The sequence below is a fragment of the Mirounga leonina genome, unplaced genomic scaffold (assembly GCF_011800145.1).
Source record: "Mirounga leonina isolate KUSES-001 unplaced genomic scaffold, KU_Mleo_1.0 Mir_204, whole genome shotgun sequence".
NCBI classification, from domain to species: Eukaryota; Metazoa; Chordata; class Mammalia; order Carnivora; family Phocidae; genus Mirounga; species Mirounga leonina.
This window is the reverse complement of record NW_023270513.1, coordinates 17,902,835-17,929,724: the sequence shown is the minus strand read 5'-3', so window position 1 is coordinate 17,929,724 and position 26,890 is coordinate 17,902,835. Positions and strand designations below refer to the sequence as shown.

Below are 26,890 nucleotides of genomic sequence, written 5' to 3'. Positions count from 1 at the left end.
TCAAACTTAAGCAACTGTCAACTTAATCTACACTGCTACATGCATAAGATGTTATATTAAAACCTAATGGCAACCACAGTTCAGAAACTAGTGATATACAAAAAATAAAGAGAAAGGAATCTAATTATGTCATTTAAAAAGCCAACAAACAATGAGAGAAGAGAGCAGCAGAAGAAAGGAACAAAGAACTACAAAAACAACCATAAAACAAGTAACAACATGTAGTAAGTACAAGCCTATCAGTAATTACTTTGGATGTAAATGGATGAAACACTCCAAGCAAAAGGTATAGTGTGATGGAATGGATGAAAAAGCAAGATTCATCAATATTCTCCCTAAAACAGATTGATTTTAGACCTAAAGACAAATGCAGATTGAAAGTGAAGGGATAGAGAAGAATTTATCATGCAAGTGGATATGAAAAGAAAGCTGGGGTAACAATACTTATATCGGACAAAATAGATTTTAAAACAAAGACTGTAACAAGATACAAAGATGGACACTATAAAATTGCAAAGGGAACAATCAAACAAGAAGATATAACAATTGTAAATATTTATACATCCAACATGGGAGCACCCAAATAAATAAAATATTTAAAAACAAGCATAAGAGAAGAAATTGATATAATACAATAATGGTAGGGAAATGTAATATCTCACTTATGTCAATAGATCAAAACAAAATCAACAAGGAAACAGTGACATTGGATGACACACTGAGCCAGATGGATTTAACAGGTATATTCAGAACATTCCATCCTAAAACAAGAGAATACACATTTTTTTTTAAGTGCACAAGGAATATTCACTAGAATAGACCACATATTAGGCCACAAACAGGTTGAAGTTATACCATGCATCTTTTCCAACCACAATGCTATGAAATTAGAAATCAACTACAAGAAAAAATCTGGAAAGAACACTAATTCATGGAGGTTGAATAATGTCCTAATAAACAATGAATGGGTCAACCAAGAAATCAAAGAGTAAATAAAAAATACATGGAGACAAATGAAAATGAAAATACAATGTCCCAAAATCTTTGGAATGTAGCAAAAGCTGTTCTAAGAGAAAAGTTTATAGCAATAAAGGCTTACCTCAAGAAGCAAGAAAAATCTCAAATAAATAACCTAACCTTATATCTAGAGAAGCTAGAAAGAGAACAATAAATGAAAACCAAAACCAGTAGAAGGGAAGATATAACAATGATTAGAGCAGAGATAAATGAAATACAAACTAAAATAAATAAATAAATAAATAAATAAATAAATAAATAAATAAATAAATAATAGAACATACCAATGAAACAAGGATCTGATTCTTTGAAAGGATCAACAAAATAGATGAACTTTAGCCAATCATTAAGAGAGAGGGAGGGAGAGAGAGATGACTCAAATGAACAAAATTAGAAATGAAAGAGGAAAAATAACAACTGATACCTCATAAATACAAATAATTATAAGATAATATTATAAAATTATTTGCCAATGAATTGGATGATGTAGAAGAAATGGATAAATTCTTAGAAAAAAAATAAATAACTTCCCAAAACTGAATCAGGAAGAAATAGAACCTTTGAACAAAACGATTACTAGCAATTAAGTTGAATCAATCCAAAAACTCCCAGCAAGCAAAAGTCCAGAACCAGTTGGCTTCACAGGTGAATTCTACCAAACATTTAAGGAAGAGGTAATGCCTATTCTTCTCAAACTATTCCATGAGATAGAAAAGAAATTAAAACTTCTAAATTTATTCTATGAGGCCAGCATTAAGCTGATACCACAGCCAGAATAGATACTAAAAATAGAAAAATAAAGGCCAATATTTCTAATGAACATATGTACAAAAATCCCCAACAAAATATTAGCAAACCAAATCCATAATATATTAAAAGAAATCATTCACCACAATCAAGTGGGATTTATTCCTGGGATGCGAATGTGGCTCAATATTCACAAATCAATTGATGTGATACATTACATCAACAAGAGAAATGAGAAAAAAAAATGATCGTTTCAATAGAAGCAGAAAAAGCATCTGACAAATACAACGTCCATTCATAATAAACACCCACAACAAAGTAGGTTTAGAAGAAACATAAATCAATAATAAAAGCCACATATGAAAAACCCACAGCTAACATCTGTATTGGAAAAGAAGAAGCTAAACTGTCATTATTTTCTGATGACATGATACTTTAGATGAGAAACCGTAAAGATTCCACCAAAAAACTACTAGAAGTAATAAATGAACTCAGTAAAGTTGCAGGATAGAAATTTAATACCCCATAATTGGTAGCATTTCCATAAACTAATAATGAAGTAGCAGTAAAAGAAATTAAGAAAAAAAGCTCCATTTACAACTGAACCAAAAAGAATAAAATACCTATGAATAAATTTAACCAGAGATGAAAAATCTGTACTCTGAAAACTATAAAACACTGATGCAAGAAATTGAAAGCTATACGACAAGTGGAAAGATATTTCATGCTTATGGATTGGAAAAAATTAATATTGTAAATGTCCATATTATCCATAGTGATGTACAAAGCCTATGCAATACCTGTAAAAGCACCAACAGCATTTTTCACAGAACTAGAACAAACAATCATAAAATTTGTATGGAACCACAAAGACCCTGACTAGCCAAAGCAATCTTGAGAAAGAATAAGAAAGTTGTAGATATCACAAAATTCCAGATTTCAAGATATACTACAAAGCTGTAGTCATCAATATAGTATGGTAGTGGCAGAGAAATAGATACATGGAGTAGTGGAACAAGAAAGAGAGCTCAGAAACAAATCCAGTGTTATATGGTCAATTAATCTATGACAATGAAAGCAAGAATATACAATGGGGCAAAGACAGTTTCTTTAAGAAATGGTGTGAAAACCGCACAGGTACTTTTTTTTTTTTTTTTTTGCACAGGTACTTTAAAAAGAATGGAACTGGACCATTTTCTAAAATCACACACCAAAAAACTCAAAAAGGAATAAAGATCTAAATGTGAGACCTGAAACCATAAAACTTCTAGAAAAGAACATAGGAAGGAATTTCTTGGACATCAGCCTTAGCAACATTTTTCTAGATCAGGTTCCAAAGGCAAGGGAAGCAGGGGCAAAAATAAACTATAGGACTACATCAAAATAAAAAGCTTTTTCATAGCTAAGGAAATCATCAACAACACTAAAAACAATCTATTGAATAGTAGAAGATATTTGCAAATGATATATATGATAAGGGATTAATATCCAAAATATACAAAGAACTTATATAACTCAACACAAAAAAAGTAAACAATCTGATTTAAAGAAAGAATCATGGAACTCTACATCAAAAACTAATGATGTAATGTATGGTGATTAATATAACCTAATAAAATAAAATTAAAATAAAATAAAAACGGGTAGAGTATCTGAATAGACAATTTTCAAAAAAAGGCATTCAGATATTCAACAGAGACTTGCAAAGTGACTCATCATCAGTAATCATCAGGGAAATGGAAATAAAAACCATAACCAGTTATCACTTATACCTGTCAGAATGGCTAAAATCAAAAGACAAGAAGTAATGTGTTGGTGAGGATGTGGAGGAAAAAGAACCTGATATACTTGTTGTGAATGTAAATTAGTGCAGCCACTGTGGAAAACAGTATGGAGTTTCTCAATAATTGAAAATACTAACACAATATGATCCAGTAATTCCAATACTGGGTGGAATTAGCCAAAGAAAATTTAAATCTTACTTCAAAAGGATATATGTACCCCTATGTTTATTGAAGAATTATTTACAATAGTTGAATATGGAAGCAACCTAAGTGTCCGCCAATAGATGAATGGATAAGGAAGATACACACACACACACACACACACACACACACACACACTAGAATATTGTGGAGCCAAAAAAACCCAAAAAAAAACAAAAACAAATGAACGAGACTGTGCCATTTGTGAAAACAAGGATGGATTATATTATGCTAAGTGAAATAAGGCAAACTGTGAAAGACAAATAACATATGATTTCACTCATATGTGGAATCTAAGATAAAATGAATAAACAAACAAAAAAACAGAGTCATAACTTTAAATATATCCAGGTATGGAGTGAATGCCATGGGGATAAAAGTAACAGCATAAGGAATATAATCCATAATATTAAATAGTGTTAGTATTGTAATAGTAATGGTATCTACACTTGTGGTCAGCATATCATGATGTATAAACTTGTTTAATCATTATGTTGTACACCTGAAAATAATATAACATTGTGTGTCAACTACACTCAAATAAAATAATTATTAAAAAAAATCAAGTACCCAAGTAACTACAATTTCACATGAAATGAATCCCTTAATGCAAAAACATAAGAAAGAGGGAGCATTAGTACCAATTTTACAGAACAAAGGAGGATTTAAAGAGAGTGTTATGAACAATTGTACACCAATAATTTGCATAACATTTATTAAATGGGCACATTTTTAGAAATACACAACCTACCAATTTTAAACCATCATGAAACAGAAAATCTGAACAGAGCTATAATTTTAAGAAGATGTGGTCTCCCCACAAAGTAATCAAAAGTATCCACCAAAGGAAAGCTTAGGACCACATGATTTATTGGTCAGTTTTTCCTAACATTTAGAGAATTAACACCAATCCTCTCATCTTCTTCCAAATGCTGAAGAAGTAATTCTTCTAAGCTTATTTTATCAGGTAAGCATTACACTGACATCAAAGCCAAAAAATTTCAACGTAATACTAGCAAACAATTCAGCAGCATTATTAAAATGATAAGACACAATAGTAAAGTGGGATTTATTCCTGGAATACAAGGGTAATCATATGAAAACCAATCAATTGACACATTGGCAGAATGAAGGGGAAGGTAATACACGTGAGCATCTCAACTGATGCAGATAAAAGTACGTGACAAAATCCATCATATTTTTATGATGAAAACACTGACCAAATTAGGAATAGAAAAAAGCTGCATCAACATAATAAAGACTTTATATGGGAAACACAGGGCTAACATCATACTCAGTGGTGAAAGACTGAAGACTTTTCCTTTAAGATAAGGAACAAGATAAGGATGACAATTTTACCATCTCTATTCAATATAGTACTGAAACTCCCAAGTCAGAGCAATTAGGCAAGAAAAATAGGTAAAATGCATCTGCAGTGGAAAGAAGAATCTAGACACCAATAAATAGATACCTCATGTTCCTGGATTAGAAAACTCAATGTTAAGATGGCAATATCACCCAAGTGATCTACAGATTCGGTGCAATCTCTAACATAAAGCCAACATTTTTTTGCAGTGGTAAAATAATCCGTTGTAAATCCATATAAAATCACTTTCCTTTTGCTTCTTTGTTTTGTTTCTTAAATTCAACATATGAGTGAAATCATATGATATTTGTCTTTCTCTTACTGACTTATTTCACTTAGCATAATACTTTCTAACTCCATCCATGTTGTTGCAAATGACAATCCATATGAAATCTCTAATATTAATTGATTATATATATAATTTATATAATTATGTAATATATAATTGATTTTATATATATGTAATTTATATAATAAATATATATGTAATTTATATAATTACATAATATTTAATTGATTTTATATAAATCCATTACTTGACTAATCATTAGGGAAACTCAAATTTCATCCACAAAGAGACAACCCTTCAAATACATTGGGATAACTATTAAAAATAAAAAACAAAAAAGAAAATAATAAGTGTTGGTGATGATGTGCAGAAATTGGAACACTTTCGCTTCGATGGGAATATAAAATCATGCAGCTGCTATGGGAAACAGTATGTATGCTCCTCAAAAATTTAAAAGTACCATTAACATTTAATAATTTCACTTCTTAGTATATACCCAAAAGTATTGAAACAAAGTTTCAACCAGATATTTGTACACATATATTCATAGCAGCAATATTCACAGTAACCAAAAGGTGGAAGCAAACCAATTGTTCACCAATGAATGAAAGAATAAACAAAACACAGTATGTACATATAATGTAATATTGTTAAGCTTTAAAAGGAAAGGAAATTCTGACAAATGGAATAACATGGATGAATTTTGAAGAATTATGCTCTAAAGGGTAACTACTTATGATTCCACTTTTATGACGTACCTAGAGTTGTCAAACTCATAGAAACAGAAAATAAAGTGGTGGTGGCCAGTGGCTGAGGTGAGGGAGGAATGGTGTTTTTTTTTGGTTTAATGAGTACAGTTTCAGTTTGAGGAGACAAAAAAAAAAAAGATCTGGATATGAATGATTGGTAATGTTTTCACAACAATGTGAATGTACTTAATGGCACTAAATTTCACGTTTGAGAGTGGTTAAATGGTAAATTTTATGTTATGTAAAAATAACCTAGCATAATGAAAAGGTGATCAACTATTACTTTGCTAACTATGGGGAGAACTAGTGTGGATAATCTTAGCATCACATATATTTAGCTATAATATATTAAATATTTGAGGCAGTGATTGACTTTGTTTATATTTTGCATAAGGTTAAATTTTTTTTTTTCTTTTTTGTGTCTCTTAAGAACCAATCTTAGGAGAAGCATCTCAAAGATATGCTGAATAGCAGGAAGCCAGTCACTTAGGATTAAACTTTTTTTTATTAAGTTTTTTGTTTTAATCCCAGTAAAATTAACATACAGTGTTATATTAGTCTCAGGTGTACAATATATTGATTCAACAATTCTATACATTACTCAGTGCTCATCATGAGAAGTTTACTCTTTAATCCCCATTATATATTTCATCCATCCTCCCACTCATCTGCCCTCTGGTAATCGTCAGTTTATTCTCTATATTTAAGAGTCTTAATTTAGGTTTCTCTCTCTCGATCTCACTCTTTCCTTTTGCTTCTTTGTTTTGTTTCTTAAATTCAACATATGATTGAAGTCATATGGTATGTGTCTTTCTCTGACTTATTTCAGTTAGCATAATACTCTCTAGCTCCATCCATGTTGTTGCAAGTGGAAAGATGTCATTCTTTTTTATGGCTGAATAATATTCAATGGTACATATATACTACATATTAATTATCCATTCATCTGGCAATGGACACTTGGGCTACTTCCATAATTTGATTATTGTAAATTATGCTCCAATAAGCATGTGCATCTATTCCTTTCAAGTTTTTTGGTATTATTTTGTGTAAATACCCAGTACTGCAATTACTGGATCGTAAGGTAGTTATATTTTTAACTTTTAGAGGAACCTCCATTCTATCTTCCATGGTAGTGGCACCCTTTTGCATTCCCACTGAGAATGCAAGAAGATTCCTTTTCCGCCACATCCTCTCAAACACTTCTTTCTCCTATTGTTGCGTTTAGCTATTCAGACCAGCCATTCAGACCAGATGTGATATCTCATTGTAGTTTTGACTTGCATTTCTGTAATAATGAGTGATGTTGAGAGTCTTTTCATGTGTCTCTTGGCCATCTGAATGTTTTTGTTTCTGTTTTTTGAAAAAAATCTATTCATCTGTATGTTTTCTTTGGAGAACTGTCTGTTCATGCCTTCTGCCATTTTTTAAATTGGATTATTTGGGGTATTTTTGCTGTTGAGTTCTATGAGTTCTTTGTATATTTTGGATACTAACCTTTTATCAGATATGTTGTTTGCAAATATCTTCCTTCAGTAGTTTGTCTTGTAGTTTTGTTGATTGATTCCTTTGTTGTGCAGAAGATTTTTATTTTCATGTAGTCCCAACAGTTTATTTTTGCTTTTGTTTCCCTTGCTTCAGAAGACATATATACAAAAATGTTGCTAAGGCTGATATCACAGAAATTACTGCCTGTGCTCTTTTCTAGAATTTTTATGGTCTCATGTCTAACATTTAGGTTCTTAATCCATTTTCAGTTTATTTTTGTGTATGGTGTAAGAAAGTGGTCCAGTTTCATTGTTTTGCATGTTGCTATCTAGTTCTCCCAACATCATTTGTTGAAGAGATTGTCTTATTTCCACTGGATATTCTTTCTTGCTTTGTCGAGGATTAGTTGACGATAGAGTTGTGGGTTCATTTCTGGGTTCTCTGTACTGTTACGTTGATCTATGAGTCTATTTTTGTACCAGTACCATACTTTTTTGATCACTACAGCTCTGTAATATAACTTGAAACCTGGAATTGTGATGCCTCCAGCTTTGCTTTTCTTTTTCAAGATTGCTTTGGTTATTTGGGGTCTTTTTTGGTTCCATATGAATTTTAGGGTTGTTTGTTCTAGCTTTGTGAAAAAAATGTTGTTGGTATTTTGATAAGGACTGCATTAAATGTGTAGATTGCCTTGGGTAGTATACACATTTTAACAGTGTTTGTTCTTCCATTCTTTGAGCATGGCATGCCTTTCCATTTTTGGTGTCATCTTCAATTTCTTTTATCAGTGTTTTATGGTTTTCAGAGAACAGGACTTTCACCTCTTTGGTTAAGTTATTTTTTCTAGATATTTTATTGCTTTTGTACAATTGTAAATGAGACTGTTTTCTTCTCTTTCTGCTCTTTAATTATTAGTATATAGAAATAGAACAGATTTCTGTACATTGATTTTGTATCCTGAGACTTTACTGAATTCATTTATTAGTTCTAGTAGATTTTTTTTTTGGAGTCTTTAGGATTTTCTAGGTATAGTATCATGTTATCTTCAAATAGTGGAAGTTTGACTTCTTCCTCGCTTATTTGAATGCCTTTTATTATTTATTTATTTATTTATTTATTTATTTATTTATTTATTTTCTCTGATTGCTGTGGCTTAGACTTCCAGTACTGTGTTGAATAAAAGTGGTGAGAGTGGATATCCTTGTCCTGTTCCTGATCTTAGAGGAAAAACTCTAGCTGCTGTTGCTGGTTTTTCACATATATGACCTTTATTATGTTGAAGTATGGTCCTTCTAATCTCCTTTTTGAGTTTTTATTTTTATCATGAATGGATGTTGTACTTTTTCTGCATCAATTTAAATGATCATATGGTTTTAATATGATTAACCTTTTTAAAAAACCTACCACAGATCAATTATTTCCTATAAGAAACAGAGTATTAGTGTTATCAATTATGATTCAGTGGTATGTTTCTCAGAAGAAAACATATAATATTCATATTTGTCCCTTTAGTCCTTTCTTCCCAAATTCTATCCTCTATATCACTGTTAGATCAATTTCCCCTAAACAGTTTTCTTTGTGATATTCCACTCCCCTTAAATTTAATTGTCCCTTCACTACAAGATAAAATCCAAAAGTTTCCACTTTGACATTTCAGGCTATCAAATGATCTGGTACTTATTTGTGTTTTGAATTGTCCTCCCAAATTACATTTCAACCTAAAGTCTCTGCTTTTATCTACAAATCTATCTCCTTTATATCCATGGTTTGGATTGTGAATTTTTCTAGACCTGAAATTCCCTTCATTATATTGTGTATATACAAAGTATAAATTCCACTTCCTCCATGAATTTTTTGAGGACATCATCCCATACTGATCTCCATCTTCTGAATTCTGATAACCTTATTAATTGCAAATTTGTCACTTGGCCTTAGGTTAATATCTTTTAACTATTATATATAAATATATATATATAAATATCTATTGTCTATAACATATATATATTATATACACTCTTGAAGAGAATGTGAATGTTATAACTACAAATCATATGAATGAGTTACTGAACAAGCCTATCACACCTTATCCAAACAAATGTCTCCCATTTAAAGAAGTTACCTTTAGAAAATCAAATACTTAATAAAATAGTGTTATTGTTCAAAATATAATTAGCATCTCTTTTTGGGAATTCTTTCTGTAGAGCTTTCATCCTTTGGGGACTAATATAGTTTTTGAAATAGTAAAGTCATATTGATTTGAGATGGTGAATAGTTTGAGTGATATAGTTTGGCATTAAATTTCTTTATTCTTGCATCCCTTTTATTTCATTACTTTATATGGTGATTTTCAAACAATAAAAGAATATTTAAAAAATATATTTCTTATGATACACCTAAAATACATTAGAAGAATTTCTTCAAAATATTTTGAGCCTAGGAGTAAGTGTGCAATTTTACAAAAAAAAACCTAATCCTCTGAAAAGATTAACACTTATTTGGGAGACAACTTTCTAGTAGCCTAAAAATCTTTCTCATTTCTGAAAAAAAAAAAAATACATACATAAATAAATAGAAATATTTTACCGTTCCACACAGCCGGAAAGCCTGGAGCAATGGCTAGAAGCAGGGGCATCATGACCCCCAGCAACATATAAGAATCCATTGTATGCTGCAACTCCCACACCTCCACGTCTTTTGGACATTGAAGCACACAGACTCCACTTGTTAGTGTGTGGGTCAAAGTATTCCATTGATTTGAGGCAGGAACTTCCATCACGACCACCAATAGCATATAGTCTAGGAAAAAAGAGCAGAAGTGTGTGTGTGTGTGTGTGTATAAAACACTTTCAATTTGTGCATCGAATAAATGTAAAAACACCTTGTACAAAGCACTCAAGTTTATGACTATATGTTCTGCTCCCTTAGTATTTTGTAGTGGATGCCCTGAGTTTGTGAATGGATAGTTACCTAAAGGCATTTTTCAAGGTCTAATCTACTCCAAACCTCCCATGCTTCATCATTTTTGTGAAAGTTTGACACAATGGACTAAAACATTCCATGAGAAATGAAGACAGAGAGAGAAAGGAGATATCAAAAGCATTGGCAGTATTTGTCAATGCCTCAATAAACCTGGAAATTAAAATATAAAATGGGTAGGTAGGATGTTTCCAAAGACTTACTCCAGCAACCTTATGATTTTGGCTAGGTTCAACTGCATAGCATTAAAATCCCTTTTATCTTTATGAACTGTTTTACTTAGTATTAAAAACATTTGTCATGAAATAAGTCAATCAGAGAAAGACATGTATCATATGATCTCACTGATATGAGGAATTCTTAATCTCAGGAAACAAACTGAGGGTTGTTGGAGTGGTGGGGGGTGGGAGAGATGGGGTGGCTGGGCGATAGACATTGGGGAGGGTATGTGCTATGGTGAGCGCTGTGAATTGTGCAAAACTGTTGAATCACAGATCTGTACCTCTGAAACAAATAATATATTATATGTTAAAAAAAAGAAGATAACAGGAAGGGAAAAATGAAGGGGGGGAATTGGAGGGGGAGATGAACCATGAGAGACTATAGACTTTGAGAAACAAACTGAGGGTTCTAGAGGGGAGGGTGTGGGGGGATGGGTTAGCCTGGTGATGGGTATTAGAGAGGGCATGTTCTGCATGGAACACTGGGTGTTATACGCAAACAATGAATCATGGAACACTACATCAAAAACTAATGATGCAATGTATGGTGATTAACATAACAATAAAATAAAATAAAATATATTAAAAAAACATTTGTCCTTAAGAAGACTAACTTAATAAACGACTAAGGGAATAAGATAGAATCAACAAACTGGATTTTTTCCTAAGAAGATATATTAGCTATCCCATTTCTTCCATAAATTTTAGAATGCCAATTCTTATGATGAGCAGTATTTTTAATCTAATTTAAATTAATTCTGCATCAATAAAAAACATAAACATTTACTAAACCATATGTTTATAACTGCCCTTCATGCTCAGTTGTGAATAATAGCATGTCAGTAAAACATAATTAGTCAAATTTGATGATTTCAGTCTGTTCTGTAATAGGTTGGAGACCCTTCCCAAGTCACCTGATATTGAGATCAAGCCAAAGATAATCAGATTTAGGAGTATTTTAAGCTCTAAGACACTGTAAGACTAGGTATCCTCTTAATAGACATTTACTACTTCATGCACAAGGTGATATAAACCATCTTTGCTGAAATTTCCCAGTTGTATGATGAAATGTTGATTTTATATACAGTCAGTACAGACACACAAGGCTGTCTCCTGCCACTGATCAATTCTGGTGTCTGAAATTGTGATCATTAAAGTCTCTCCTATATGCTGGTCATTGTTTCTAAAGGCCTCTTGTTAGAAATGGCATAATTGCCCTGAAGAAGTAACGATTCAAAGATCTTAGCAACCTTTAATGTCATTGGGTTTTAATATATTACCTTGCTGTCATAGGCAAGTGATCAGGAAGGGGGAAAGATTCAGAAAGATAAGACTCGGTGTAATTATAAAGTTGGGAACCCTGAACACTCAGGACAGTGAATGATAAAGAACACAAAGACTTGCCCTATTATAAAACTAACCAGTTTTAATAAGAATAAGTCATGATGCAAAAAATGGTAACTTCTTGAAGGCAAAATTGGAACTTCTTTGCCTATAAAAGTGCTTCTCAAATTTAACTTGCTCACAAGTCACTTGAGGATATTTTTTTAAAAAGATTTTATTTATTTATTTGAGACAGAATGAGAGAGAGAGAGAGAGCACATGAGAGGGGGGAGGGTCAGAGGGAGAAGCAGACTCCCCGCTGAGCAGGGAGCCCGATGTGGGACTCAATCCAGGGACTCCGGGATCATGACCTGAGCCGAAGGCAGTCGCTTAACCAACTGAACCACCCAGGCGCCCCGAGGATATTTTTTAAATGCCAATTCTGATTCAGGAAGTCTAGGGTGGGGCTAAAATTCAGCATTTCTTTTTTTTTTTTAAAGATTTTATTTATTTGACAGAGAGAGAGACAGCCAGAGAGAGAACACAAGCAGGGAGAGCAGGAGAGGGAGAAGCAGGCTGCCTGCAGAGCAGGGAGCCTGATGCGGGGCTTGATCCCAGGACCATGGGATCATGACCTGAGCCGAAGGCAGATGCTTAACCATCTGAGCCACCCAGGCACCCCATCAGCATTTCTAAATAGATCTAAGGTAATGCTGATGCTGCTGGTCCCAGGACTATGCTTGAATAGCAAGGCAAGACAGAATATTTAATTAAATGTTCATTTTAGACAAGCATTTTCCATGTAATGAAGGGAAAGTTCCAACAAAGGACTTATATTACTGATTACTACGATGTCCTGGTCATTGAGAATGCTTATTGATTGATGGATCACATCACTGAAGTTTGTACCACATGACCTGGGACTAAAGAGCATTCATATTTGGGTTTACTCACTTATTGTTTAATGCAACAACACCAACTGTGCTTCTAGGAGTTGACATACTGGCCACATAATTCCATTGACGTCCCTCAGGGTCCCATCTTTCTACGGTATTTAGATAACTCCATCCATCATGACCACCGACAGCATACATTGGTCCTTCGAGTGTGGTTACACCTAAGAGATAAAAATAACATGAGATCTCACCTAGGTATACCACACATAATGAATTTTTTTTTTCATTTTGCAAGCAACTGGCTGTTTAAAAAATTGTTTTTGTTTCTTAAATGGTTTTGTGTATACATTATAATTTACTAATCTTGATATGAAATTAAACATGGTCTCTCAACCCTAGGAAATTTTCAGGCATAGTTATTGTATAATGGCAGGGTGTCATTGTTGTAATACTGAAGTTAATGGAAGTAGTGGAACACACCATTTCTAGGGATGTAATAGAAAATGCAAACTATTTTTTCTGGCATAATTTCAACACCATTTTTTATATGTAAGGGATAGATGAGACATCTATACTGAATCTTAGTTTATTCATAGTTTATTCATAGGTTAGCTGTAGTAGGTCTTTTTAACCCGTGCTTTTTATTATAGTGATAAAAAATTCATATGAGATAACCAAATAAACAGGGATTTTTGAGGTTTAGTTAGAAATTTGTTCCATTACATACTATGAATTGCCCCTATCTAACTGCTTCTCTGGGAATTCACATAATTAGCCTTTTCCCACCACCTTCTTCACCATCTCAATTAGCATCTCAGTGGTATAACTTCATCACTTCTACCTTCTTAGTAATATCAATTAGATTTTAAAAACTTGCTATGATTTCTCTGTGAGATATGTTTTCTAAGCAATGTCTAGGAATCACACTGACACAACTGAGCTGAAAAATTATATAGTTTATCATTTGACATGGACACTTTTTAAGATAATGTGGGAAAAAAGACAATACCTGCCACTTTTTAGATGTGTAAGTCAGTTCTTAAAAAAATAAGGCAATTATTATGCTTTTTAAACAAACTCTAAGATATTGAAAATTTATGGAGTCTACCATGAAGAAAGATTTACCCTGACAAATATTCAGGAGAATCAAAGTTCCCAGCTGTTTCAGAAGTCTCCACTTCATCTTTCTTAAACTTCTTGGGAGTCTCTAGCTTAAGTATAACTTAGAGTTGCTCTCAATCAAAGCAGTTTTTTCTAAATATCCTTGCTTTGGCCCTGCATCCCAAGCCTTTTGCTGAAATACAGATTTGCCTCTTATGGGAAGGGACAAAGTTCATCAAATTAGAAACACAATGTCTTTCCATCATCAAGTGCCTTTTTTTTTTTTCTAAATTTAGTTTAGAAGAAAACTCCCTATTGTAGTTTTATGTTCCTCAATGATGTATTCCTTTCAGAACTTTTTATTCTTCCTAAAGTGGTACCGTTTTAAAATACATTTGAAGGGAGGCAGGATTAACAAGTATGACATCTGAAACAAGAAAAAAGTGTTTCACAAGTTTTTACCATTTGATTCAGCTTTTCAACATTTTGGAGACATTTTGACTAAGGGTTTGGCTAAATCCCAATAATGTGCATTCATGATGAGCACTGGATGATGTATGGAATTGTGGAATCACTATATGGTACACCTGAAACTTATATAATACTGTATGTTAATTATACTGGAATTAAAATAAAATAAAATCTCAATAATGTACAGCTGTATTAATTTTTTAAAAAGATCTACTAATGATGCATTCTTTAGAAACTATGTAACATGAAGCTCTTACCTAAGCCATGCCTATGTGTTGACATGGGAGGCATCACAGTCCAGATTTTGCCAACTGGATTAAAACATTCCACAGTATTCAAAGTTTTTAAACCATCTCTTCCTCCCACGACATAGAGCTTATTATCAATAACTGCAACTCCAAACTGAAGCCTACGGCCACTCATGGTGCCAATATGTAGCCAGCTGTTGGTTCTGAGATCGTATTTTTCGATTGTAGTGGTACCTTTTAAAGGGATATTAAAAAATGGAAACATTGCTTGTATAAAAATTTTAGTTGGCATCATTCACATTATATTTATGTACCTATAATTTATAGCATAGAATCAGTGATTGCAACTCAAATTAAAGTACCCAACGATTCTCTAACCTGGTTGACAAGGCAAAGGTAATATTTTGCCGCCGTCGGAGACAAATGGAAGAGTCAGAATAAAACAGTTCATTTAACGTATATGGTTTGTATACTTGTAACGGTTTCTTTGGCTATACTATGCTACTAGTAGTACTAACACAGGTGTCAACATGGTAATTTGAATCTATTACCAACTCTTTACACATCCATCATTATTTTAATTACCTACGGTCATTCAGTATATGAATTTATGTCCTTTTATTTTATTCAGTTGTGTGTGTGTTGATTTAAAATACAAGTGACTAAAGAAACAGGAATGAAAATTCCTTTTAAAAGGGCCTTTGGTGTTGATTCATACAATTTTCCATGACAGTAAAATGAAGGATTATAATTAAAAATAGATTAAGATTATTTATAATTATTTATTATATTTAAGAATTTAGTTCTGAGATATTACCTACTTTATGTGTTAATAAAAGTTCACTTTCTACTCAACTAGTAAAATGTTAATTTTGCTACCATAGTATACTGTCACTACTGCCATAGTAAATTGCCACTACTTCGTAATAAATTGATAATTTTTGCATCCATGTTCATCAGTAATATTGGCCTGCAGTTTTCTTTTTTAGTGGAGTCTTTACCTGGTTTTGGTATCAGGGTAATGCTGGTCTCATACAATGAATTAGAAAGTTTTCCTTCCTTTTCTATTTTTTGGAATAGTTTGAGAAGAATAGGTACCAAATCTTCTTTAAATGTTTGGCAGAATTACCCTATGAAGCCATGAAGCCCTGGACTTCTGTTTACTGAGAGACTTCTGATTACTGATTTAATTTCTTTGCTGGTTATCGGTCTATTCAAGTTTTCTATTTTGGTAGTTTATATGTTTCTAGAAATTTATCCATTTCTTCTATGTTGTCCAATTTGTTGGTATATAATTTTTCATAATATTCTCTTATAATTGTTTGTATTTCTGTGGTGTTGGTTATTTGTCCTCTCTCATTTTTTATTTTATTTATTTGGGGTCTTTCTCTTTTCTTTTTGATAAGTCTGGCCAGACGTTTATCAATTTTATTTTTTTTTATTTTTTGAAACAACTAGCTCCTGGTTTCACTGATCTGTTCTATTTTTTCTTAGTTTCTATATCATTTATTTCTGCTGCAATCTTCATTATTTCCTCCCTTCTGCTGGCTTATGTTTCATTTGTTCTTATTTTTCTAGCTCCTTTAGTACATAATAAATTGTCAGTTCTGTGAGCAATGCTTTTTTACCATTCAGATAGCTGCTGCTATTTTTTAGTAAAAGTTGACTTTGCACAAGGAAGTTTCTGACTAATAACCAAGGTAGGAAGTAAAGATTTATTATTCACACATATAGTGTACTTAAGACTGCTTTTGGCAGATTTACAGAATTTCATCACAAATGCATAGAGCCAACCATTGGAATAAGCGAAAAACACTTCTCAGTTGTTACTCTACTGGGCAACTTGTGGAGAAAATATAATTCATTAGTTATGATGAAAATATGTTTACATCTGAACTGTATCCACTGACCAATTATAATGCTATGGTATGAGATCATACCAAGTCAAAATTTAAGGAAAGTATATTGTATCTATGGCTGCTTCTGAAAGTTTTTCTATGTATATTAGCTTAGTGAAGACAGTGTTTATTTCTTTTCTGTAGTTTTAGATATTTTCTGATGAATATTGCACTGTAAGTATTTATGTCTCAAGAGTTTAGATTTTCACAATAAAAACTTGTGTATATACAGATACTCATTATCCTTTATCTTTAATACCTCCATCTTTCACTGATAAGATGGATTTGGCTGAATGTTGATTTACAGATCAATTGCTCTATTGACTACATTTACTACTGAAAGGTCAAATAACACCACTTAGAAGAATATCTTTTCTACACTAAGTATCTCTGGATGATCCTGTTAAAACTGGAATATCTACAAACATGCATCAACTTTCATTCTGTCAACCAGCCCATTTTTTTCTGAACTTTTTCAGATCTTTCTACTTCCTCATTCCAATCTTCCCAAATCTGTCTTCCTACCCACTTCTTCCTATTTTAACCTTTTATTTCAAACTCTTTTCAGTAGTGGAAGTAAATAAAAAGTGAATTTAGATTAGAAAATGAAGACTAGGCTGCTCTACTTACTAAAATTACAGAAATATTAATAGTGAAGTAGTCAGGAAATTGTACAAAGGTACATTAATCAAGTGCATACAGAAGATTTACACTGAAGTAATGTAGAAGTCTGTTTTATGCCAAGTTAGTTTTTTTTTTTTTTTTCTTTCTGGGCATTAGATGAAATATAGAAGATTAATATATCCCACATCTCTTATTTTTGTCTATGAACATATATAACCGGTAGTTCTATATCTTGAATTCTGAAGATTTCTTCAGCCCGTTTACCTACCTCCACTATTGCTTCAACTAATTGAATGTAAATCTCCTAGCTGGCCTACTATGTCAGCTCTACATCTGATGGGAAAACTTAAATTAGATTTTTTTTTTTTTTTTTTTTTACTGACGTCTCTCCTTAGGACTCATTTTATGATGTTTCTGTGTATAAAACTCTTCTTCCCTAAACGTTGCAAATATTGTTTCTCAATTCATCTCTAAGCTCCTATTTGACCCTCATTTATGATCTGGTCAAGAGGAAACAAAACCAACCTAATGTAGTATTGCTGAGAACATGATCGCTCCTATAGCTGTGAATATATCTGATTTAGCGATTTTGTCCATCTATTTTTTTTTTGTTTAGTGTTCCATGATTCACTGTTTGCGTATAACACCCAGTGCTCCATGCAGAACGTGCCCTCTTTAATACCCATCACCAGACTAACCCATTCCCCCAACCCCTCCTCTCTAGAACCCTCAGTTTGTTTTTCAGAGTCCATAGTCTCTCATGGTTCGTCTCCCCCTCCAATTTCCCACCCTTCATTCTTCCCCTCCTGCTATCTTCTTCTTTTTTTTTTTTTAACATATAATGTATTATTTGTTTCAGAGGTACAAGTCTGTGATTCAACAGTCTTACACAATTCACAGCACTCACCATAGCACATACCCTCCCCAATGTCTATCACCCAGCCACCCCATCTCTCCCACCCCCCACCACTCCAACAACCCTCAGTTTGTTTCCTGAGATTAAGAATTCCTCATATCAGTGAGATCATATGATAAATGTCTTTCTTTGATTGACTTATTTCGCTGAGCATAATACCCTCCAGTTCCATCTACATCATTGCAAATATATATACAATGGAATATTATGCAGCCATCAAAAGGAATGAAATCTTTCCATCTATTTTTAAAATGATCTAAAAATAACTATATTAGCCTCCCATTTATCCCATGCCATACCGCCTCTCAGAATTCATTGTTTTTAATAAATGAAAAGTTACTGCATACCTTTATGTACAAAGCCCAAAGTTTACCATTGGACCATTTTGTAAATTTTGACTCTGTGATCATACAACTTTCTGATGATTCTTTTAATATACATGGTAGGAGTTACAGTTAGCCCCAGTCACTTGTGTGATGCCTATATCTACCAACTAATTCCAAGTTAACTCTATGAGTCAAAAAGAAAATTAAGGTCAGAAGAAGTATTGCATTTCCTAGACATCAAAAGGGGAAAATTCAGAAAATATCTTTAAAAAATGAAATAATGCACTCTAAGAAAAAGCACGCATATTGAAATTATTTTTATAGTTTTATGAAAGAATGGAAATGTAATACTGATTTATATAGACAAATGTTACCCTTAATGTTTTGTTATACTTAAGGTTATTTTTCTTTCTTTTCTTTCTTGCCCCTAAGTGCTCAACCTTGGTTTTCTATAGATTCTAAGACCCTTAAAAAGAGAGGTCAGTTTTTGTTGTTTTGCTCTTTCTTCTAAAATAGTGGCAGTATAGCAAAAAGGAACATATAATTTAAGTAAGAATTCCACTTCCAGTCTTTCTAGATGCTTGTCCTTGAGTTGGCTATGTAACCTTAAGAGCCTCAGTTTCCTAATCTGCAAAACTGCAATACTATCTTGTAGCATTATTGTGAGGATTAGAAATTATGTTTGCAAAATGCCAATGAAGGGTGAGGAACTCAAAAATAGTTGTTTTTTACTATTATTGTAGTTTTCTGCAACTTCCCATAGGGCCTTTTTTTTCTCCATACACTAGGTACTCATGGAGTCTCAAATGAAACTTAGTTCCTTCCATATGAAACTGTGGTAATAGAGTCAAGGGGATTATAGGTTCACATTTAAGTCATTATTTATTTTTTTTTCCTGTCATTTTTTTTAAATTTTATTATGTTATGTCACCATACACTACATCATTAGTTTTTGATGTAGTGACCCACGATCCATTGTTTTCGTATAACACCCAGTGCTTCATGCAGTACGTGCCCTCCTTAATACCCATCACCGGGCTAACCGATCCCCCCTCCCCCCTTCCCTCTAAAACCCTGTTTGTTTCTCAGGTCCATAGTCTCTTATGGTTCATCTCTCCCTCCAATTCCCCCCGCCCATTTTTCCCTTCCTTCTCTTAATGTCCTCCATGTTATTCCTTATGTTCCACAAATAAGTGAAACCATATGATAATTGACTTTCTCTGCTTGACTTATTTCACTTAGCATAATCTCTTCCAGTTCCATCCATGTTGATGTAAAAGTTGGGTATTCATCTTTTCTGATGGCTGAGTAATATTCCATTGTATATATGGACCACATCTTCTTTATCCATTCATCTGTTGAAGGGCATCTCGGCTCTTTCCACAGTTTGGCTATTGTGGACATTACTGCTATAAACATTGGGGTGCATATGGCCCTTCTTTACACTACATCTGTGTCTTTGGGGTAAATACCCAGGAGTGCAATTGCTGGGTCATAGGGTAGCTCTATTTTTAAATTTTTGAGGAACCTCCACACTGTTTTCCAAAGTGGCTGTACCAACTTGCATTCCCACCAACAGTGTAAGAGGGTTCCCCTTTCTCCACAACCTCTCCAACATTTGCTGTTTCTTTCCCTGTCCATTTTTCCCATTCTAACTGGTGTAAGGTGGTATCTTAATGTGATTTTGATTTGGATTTCCTGATGGCTAATGATGATGAACATTTTTTCATGTGTCTGTTAGCCATTTGTATGTCTTCTTCAGAGAAGTGTCTGTTCATCTCTTCTGCCCACTTTTTGACTTGATTATTTGTTTCTTGGGTGTTGAGTTTGAGAAGTTCTTTATAGATTTTGGATACCAGCCCTTTATCTGCAGTGTCATTTGCAAATATCTTCTCCCATTCTGTGGGTTGCCTCTTTGTTTTGTTGACTGTTTCCTTTGCTGTGCAGAAGCTTTTTATCTTGATGAAGTCCCAAAAGTTCATTTTTGCTTTTGTTTCACTAGCTTTTGGAGATCTATCTTGAAAGAAGTTGTGGCCGATGTCAAAGAGGATACTGCCTATGTTCTCCTCTAGGATTCTGATGGACTCCTGTCTCACATTGAGGTCTTTCATCCACTTTGAGTTTATCTTGTGAATGGTGTTAGAGAATGGTCGAGTTTCATTCTTCTGCATGTGGCTGTCCAATTTTCCCAGCACCATTTATTGAAGAGACTGTCTTTTTTCCATTGCATGTTTTTTCCTGCTTTGTCAAAGTTTATTTGACCATAGAGTTGAGGGTCCATATCTGGGTTCTCTATTCTGTTCCATTGGTCTGTATGTCTGTTTTTACGCCAGTACCATGCTGTCTTGGTGATCACTGCTTTGTAATATAGCTTGAAATAGGGCAACGTGATGCCCCCAGCTTTGTTTTTCTTTTTCAACATCTCCTTGGCGATTCGGGGCCTTTTCTGATTCCATACAAATTTTAGGATTGTTTGTTCCAGCACTTGGAAAAATGTCATTGGAATTTTGATCGGGATGGCATTGAAGGTATAGATTGCTCTGGGTAGCAAAGACATTTTAACAATGTTTATTCTTCCGATCCTTGAGCAAGGAATGTTTTTTCATCTTTTTGTGTCTTCTTCAATTTCTTTCATGAGTGTTTTGTAGTTCCTAGAGTATAGATCCTTTACCTCTTTGGTTAGGTTTATTCCGAGGTATCTTATGGTTTTTGGTGCTATTGTAAATGGAATTGTTTCTTTAATTTCTCTTTCAACAGTTCTGTTGTTAGTGTATAAGAAAGCAACTGATTTCTGTGCATTGCTTTTCTATCCTGCCACATTACTGAATTGCTGGATGAGTTCTAGTAATTTGGGGGTGGAGTCTTTTGGGTTTTCCACATAAAGTATCATGTCATCTGTGAAAAGAGAGAGTTTGACTTCTTCTTTGCCAATTTGAATACCTTTTATTTCTTTTTGTTGTCTGATTGCTGTTGCTAGGACTTCTAGTACTATGTTGAACAACAGTGGTGAGAGTGGGCACCCTGGACGTGTTCCTGATCTTAAGGGAAAGGCTCTCAGCTTGTCCCCATTGAGGATGATATTTGCTGTGGGTTTTTCATAGATGGATTTTATGAGCTTGAGGAATGTTCCCTCTATCCCTATACTCTGGAGAGTTTTAATCAGGAAAGGATGTTGTATTATTTCTTCTTTGAATGTTTGGTAGAATTCCCCAGGGAATCCATTAGGCTCTGGACTCTTGTTTTTTGGGAGGTTTTTGATCCCTGCTTCAATCTCGTTACTGGTTATTGGCCTATTCAGGTTGTCAATTTCTTCCTGCTTCAGTCTTGGCAGCTTATAGGTTTCCAGAAAGTCCTCCATTTCATCTAGATTGCTCAGTTTATTGGCATACAATTGTTGATAATAATTTCTAATAATTGTTTCTATTTCCTTGGTGTTGGTTGTGATCTCTCCCCTTTCATTCATAATTTTATTAATTTGGGTCCTTTCTCTCTTATCTCTGGATAAGTCTGGCCAGTGGTTTATCAATCTTATTAATTCTTTCGAAGAACGAACTTCTAGTTTCATTGATCTGATCTACTGTGTTTCTGGTTTCTAATTCATTGATTTCTGCTCTAATGTTAATTATTTCTCTTCTAATGTGTCGCTTAGGCATTGTTTGTTGCTTTTTCTCTAGTTCTTTAAGGTGTAGAGTTAGGTGGTAATTTCGGGATTTTTCTATTTTTTTTTGAGTGAGGCTTGGATGGCTATGTATTTCTCCCTTAGGACCGCCTTTGCAGGATCCCATAGGTTTTGGACCAATGTGTTTTCATTCTCATTGATTTCCATGAATTGTTTAAGTTCTTCTTTGATTTCTTGGTTGACCCAAACATTCTTGAGCAGAGTGGTCTTTAGCTTCCAAGTGTTTGAATTTCTGCCAAATTTTTTCTTGTGATTGAGTTCCAGTTTTAGAGCGTTGTGGTCTGAGAATATGCAGGGAATAATCTCAATCTTTTGGTATCGGTTGGTATCGGTTGAGACCTGATTTGTGAGCCAGTATATGGTCTATTCTGGAGAAAGTTCCGTGTGCGCTCGAGAAGAATGAGTATTCTGTTGTTTTAGGATGGAATGTTCTGTGAATATCTATGAGGTCCATCTGGTCCAATGTATCATTCAAAGCTCTTGTTTCCTTGTTGATTTTCTGCTTAGATGATCTGTCCATTGCTGAGAGTGGAGTATTGAGGTCTCCTACAATTAACGTATTGTTATCAATATGACTCTTTATTTTGGTTAACAGTTGGCTTATGTAGATGGCTGCTCCCATGTTGGGGGCATAGATATTTACAATTGTTAGATCTTCTTGTTGGATAGACCCTTTAGGAATGATATAGTGTCCTTCTGTGTCTCTTATTACAGACTTTAGTTTAAAATCTAATTTGTCTGATATAAGAATTGCTACCCCAGCTTTCTTTTGAGGTCCGCTGGCATGGAAGATAGATCTCCATCCCTTCACTTTCAGTCTAGATGTATCTTTAGGTTCAAAATGAGTCTCTTGTAGACAGCATATGGATGGGTCCTGTCTTTTTATCCAATCTGCAACCCTGTGCCGTTTTATGGGAGCATTTAGGCCATTCACGTTGAGAGTGATTATTGAAAGGTATGAATTAATTGTCATCATGTTGCCTGTGAAGATGTTGTTTTTATAGATTGTCCCTGTAAATTTCTGTTGTATATCACTCTTGGGGTCTTTCTCCTTTTATAGAACCCCCCTTAATATTTCTTGCGGGGCCGGCTTAGTGGTCACATATTCTTTCAACTTCTGCCAGTCGTGGAAGCTCTGCATCTCTCCATCCGCTCTAAATGACAGTGTTGCCAGATAAAGTATTCTTGGCTGCATGTTCTTCTCGTTTAGTACCCTGAATATGTCATGCCAGGCCTTTCTGGCTTGCCAGGTCTCTGTGGATAGGTCTGACATTATTCTCATGTTCCTCCCTCTGTACGTAAGGAATCTCTCCCCCCTAACTGCCCTTAAGATGGTTTCCTTGGTTCTAAGATTTGCAAGTTTTACTATTACATGCCGGGGTGTTGGCCTGTTTTCCTTGATCTTAAGAAGGGTCCTCTCTGCCTCTAGGACTTGAATGTTTGTTTCATTCCCCAGATTAGGGAAGTTCTCAGCTACGATTTGCTCAAATACATCTTCTAGCCCTCTCTCTCTCTCCACTCCCTCCGGGATTCCAATGATCCTGATATTGGAACGCCTCAGGGTGTCACTTATTTCTCTGATTCTATTTTCATGGATCCTGAGTTGTTTTTCCCTGGCCTCCTCTTTTCCCTTTTTATCTATTATACTGTCTTCCAGATCGCTTATTCTCTCTTCTGTCTCAGTTACCCTAGCTGTTAGATTATCTAGATCGGATTGGATCTCATTGATAGCATTTTTAAGTTCTGCCAATTCCCCTTTTATTTCTTCCCTTAGAGACTCTATGTTGCCATTAATTGATTTCTCCATTCTAGCCATTGTCTTCACAATTGCTAGCCTGAATTCCATCTCTGACATCTTGGTTATATCTGCATCCATTTGTAAATCTGCAGCATAAGTCATAATCTCTGAGTCTTTTCTGTTTTGGGGGCTCCTCCTAGTCATTCTGTTGATGGATGTTTGAGGGAATGTATAGAGTCTAAATTATTGACCAGAACCCAAGGAAGATGCACCTGTTTTCTTGGGACCTTAGGGTTTCTGGCCTCTTGTTTTCCCAGCCTGTCTTCTGCGGGAGGGGCCTGCCGCACTGTTACTCAGGCAACCCTGTTTGGGCGGTGTTGCCCTGTGCCCCTGTGGTGGGGGATGGGCTCAGTGGGAATCAGTCTTTGGGGCTTTTGTTCTCTGGAGCCTTTCCCTGGTGGCTTTCTGCATCTCTTCCGGGAGTCAGAGCACAAGAGACCGTTTCCTACCCTCTGCCTCAGAGCAGAGACACCGCAGTCTGTTCTTCAGTGAGCTCTCCAGGCCACACTGTCTCCGTTTCTTTCTGTGCTGCTATAAACTGCAGCAGCCTGGGTTGTGTGCCCCTCTGCAGCACCCCCAGTCCTGCCTCCAGATCGGGGCATGTCTCTGCCCTTTGTGCTTCTAAAACCACCAGCTGCTCCCAGTTTGCGCGCGCGTGACTCCGCCGCTTGGGGTTTCCACCCCGGAGGTTGCAGTTCACCTGTGGGACCCCGGCGCACCGGGTTTCCGTCTCGGAGGCTGCAGTTCACGTGCGCGCAACCGTCGCTCCGGTTTCTGTCCAGGGGGCCAGCGGTTCACGTGCGCACGACCCCACCGCACTGGTCCTCCACCCCGGAGGCTGCCCTAAAGTTCTTTCCTGATGCTACCGGTCTGCGAGTCTGTGCCCTGTCTGCAGCGCGCGAGGCTGTTGCTCACTGGCGGTGTAGGATCCCCACGTCCAGGCACCCTCCCGCTGCCATTTATCCTCCGATATCTCCCCACAGAATCATGGCTCTCCGCTTCTTACCTCAAAACCAACCACCTGCGATATTCTGTTTGTAGAGATCCAGATCTTCTTACATCTCAGGCTGGTTTCGTGGTTGCTCAGAGTGGTTTGGTAGATATACAGCTCAATTCCGGAGACCAGTTGAAATATGGTCCCCTACTCCTCTGCCATCTTCCCCCCCTCCCATTTCTGTCATTCTTAAAAAAACTGATAAGGAACTGTAGATACTTATTACTATTTTTGTAACACATTCATTTTTTAATATAACTTAAGCAACAGGAAGCTGGAAAATAACAAAAATAGGGAACAAACAAAAAAACCCACAAAATGTTCCATTTTTTTCACTTTGCAGGTTAAACTATTATTTTTAATTAGAAACTAAGGATAACTATGCTTGCTTTTTTTATGTAGTTCCCTTTAAATTTAAATATCAAACTAGACACCTTTTAATGTGTTGTTAATATTCATTCTATTCAACGAAATGTAATAAAATATCAAGTTACCAGACTTGCAATTAATTATAGGATCTCATGGCATTTGTTATTTTCTGAAGAGCATTAGTTTTGTGTAGTTACTTTATAAATAATTGCATTTACAAGCTTTTGTTTTATAGGTTTATGATTAGCAAATTTCTGATACCATCTTTCAGTTTCTAATTATACATATCAGAAGAAAGAATTGGTTTCCAGTGGCACAGAATTTTTTTTTAAGATTTTATTTATTTATTTGACAGAGAGAGACAGTGAGAGAGGGAACACAAGCAGGCGGAGTGGGAGAGGGAGAAGCAGGCTCCCCGCTGAGCAGAGAGCCCAATGCAGGGCTCGATCCCAGGACCCTGGGATCGTGACCTGAGCCGAAGGCAGACGCTTAATGACTGAGCCACCCAGGCGCCCCTCCAGTGGCACAGAATTTTGACTTTTGCATTATTTTCTATAAGGTATCAAATAACATTTCTATGCATGATTTGGCAGATTTTAAGTAGGTTGATTTTAATTTCTACACAACCCATATCTTAATTATAAAATTCTTGCCTCATCGTCTTGGAAACGTGGGTCCACAGACTAAGAAATCAAGTCGAAAAAGGCAGAGATATAGAAAAATGGGTTCTCAGAAGGGTTCAGAGTAGACATGATGGCCTCAGAAAGTTGTCCCTATTCCCTTTGATAAAATTCTTATGTAAAATCATTACTTCTTTCCAGGTTTAAATTGCTGACCTTATCAATGTTAACAGCATTCCAATTGGTCTTAAGGTTTAACTTACTTCAAGCTATGCACTCCTGGTTTGCTGACCTAAGTCTTAAAACTAACCCACTTTCCTTGAGATTCTGCAGATCATTGACCTTGAGGAATGAAGGACCAGACTTTCCCAGAAGATAAGGCCTGGCCACATTTGAAAACAGCTGCCACTGATGCCAACAAGTCTGTTCAAGGTCATGTTAACATACAATGAACTGCCTGAGCACCAGCTTCTCCTGCACATAGCCAGCTATTTCCCACACCTCCCCATTAAAACTCTATGGTTCATCTGGACTGGGAAGATGGTCTTTGGGATATTAGTCCAACATCTTCCCAAGTAGCTGGCTTCTTGAATAAAGCAACCTTTCCTTTCCCACGTTACTTGTCTCTCAAGTATTGTTTTTCAAGGGGAAAGCAGCCAAACCTGAGTTAGGAAATGGTTATCTGTCTGGTAAGAGATTTTGGTGAGCTAGCCAAGAGTTTTGCTTACAATTTATCTAGCCCCCTTGGGATTCCTGGGATGGAGCAGTTGGCCAAGACAGGGCCAGGCC

The 26,890-nt window shown here is 35.1% G+C and overlaps 1 protein-coding gene across 1 annotated transcript in view; it reads right to left on the bottom strand.

The window, feature by feature from the left end:
- Positions 1–26,890, bottom strand: part of KLHL4 (kelch like family member 4) — a 170,064-nt gene that overhangs the window by 28,184 nt on the left and 114,990 nt on the right. Inside the window, exons 7-9 of the mRNA XM_035028829.1 lie at positions 14,887–15,111; positions 13,116–13,278; positions 10,225–10,437 (exon numbers count right to left, since the gene is read on the bottom strand). Coding sequence (XP_034884720.1) covers positions 10,225–10,437; positions 13,116–13,278; positions 14,887–15,111 — 601 coding nt within the window. The remainder of the gene's footprint in view (positions 1–10,224; positions 10,438–13,115; positions 13,279–14,886; positions 15,112–26,890) is intronic.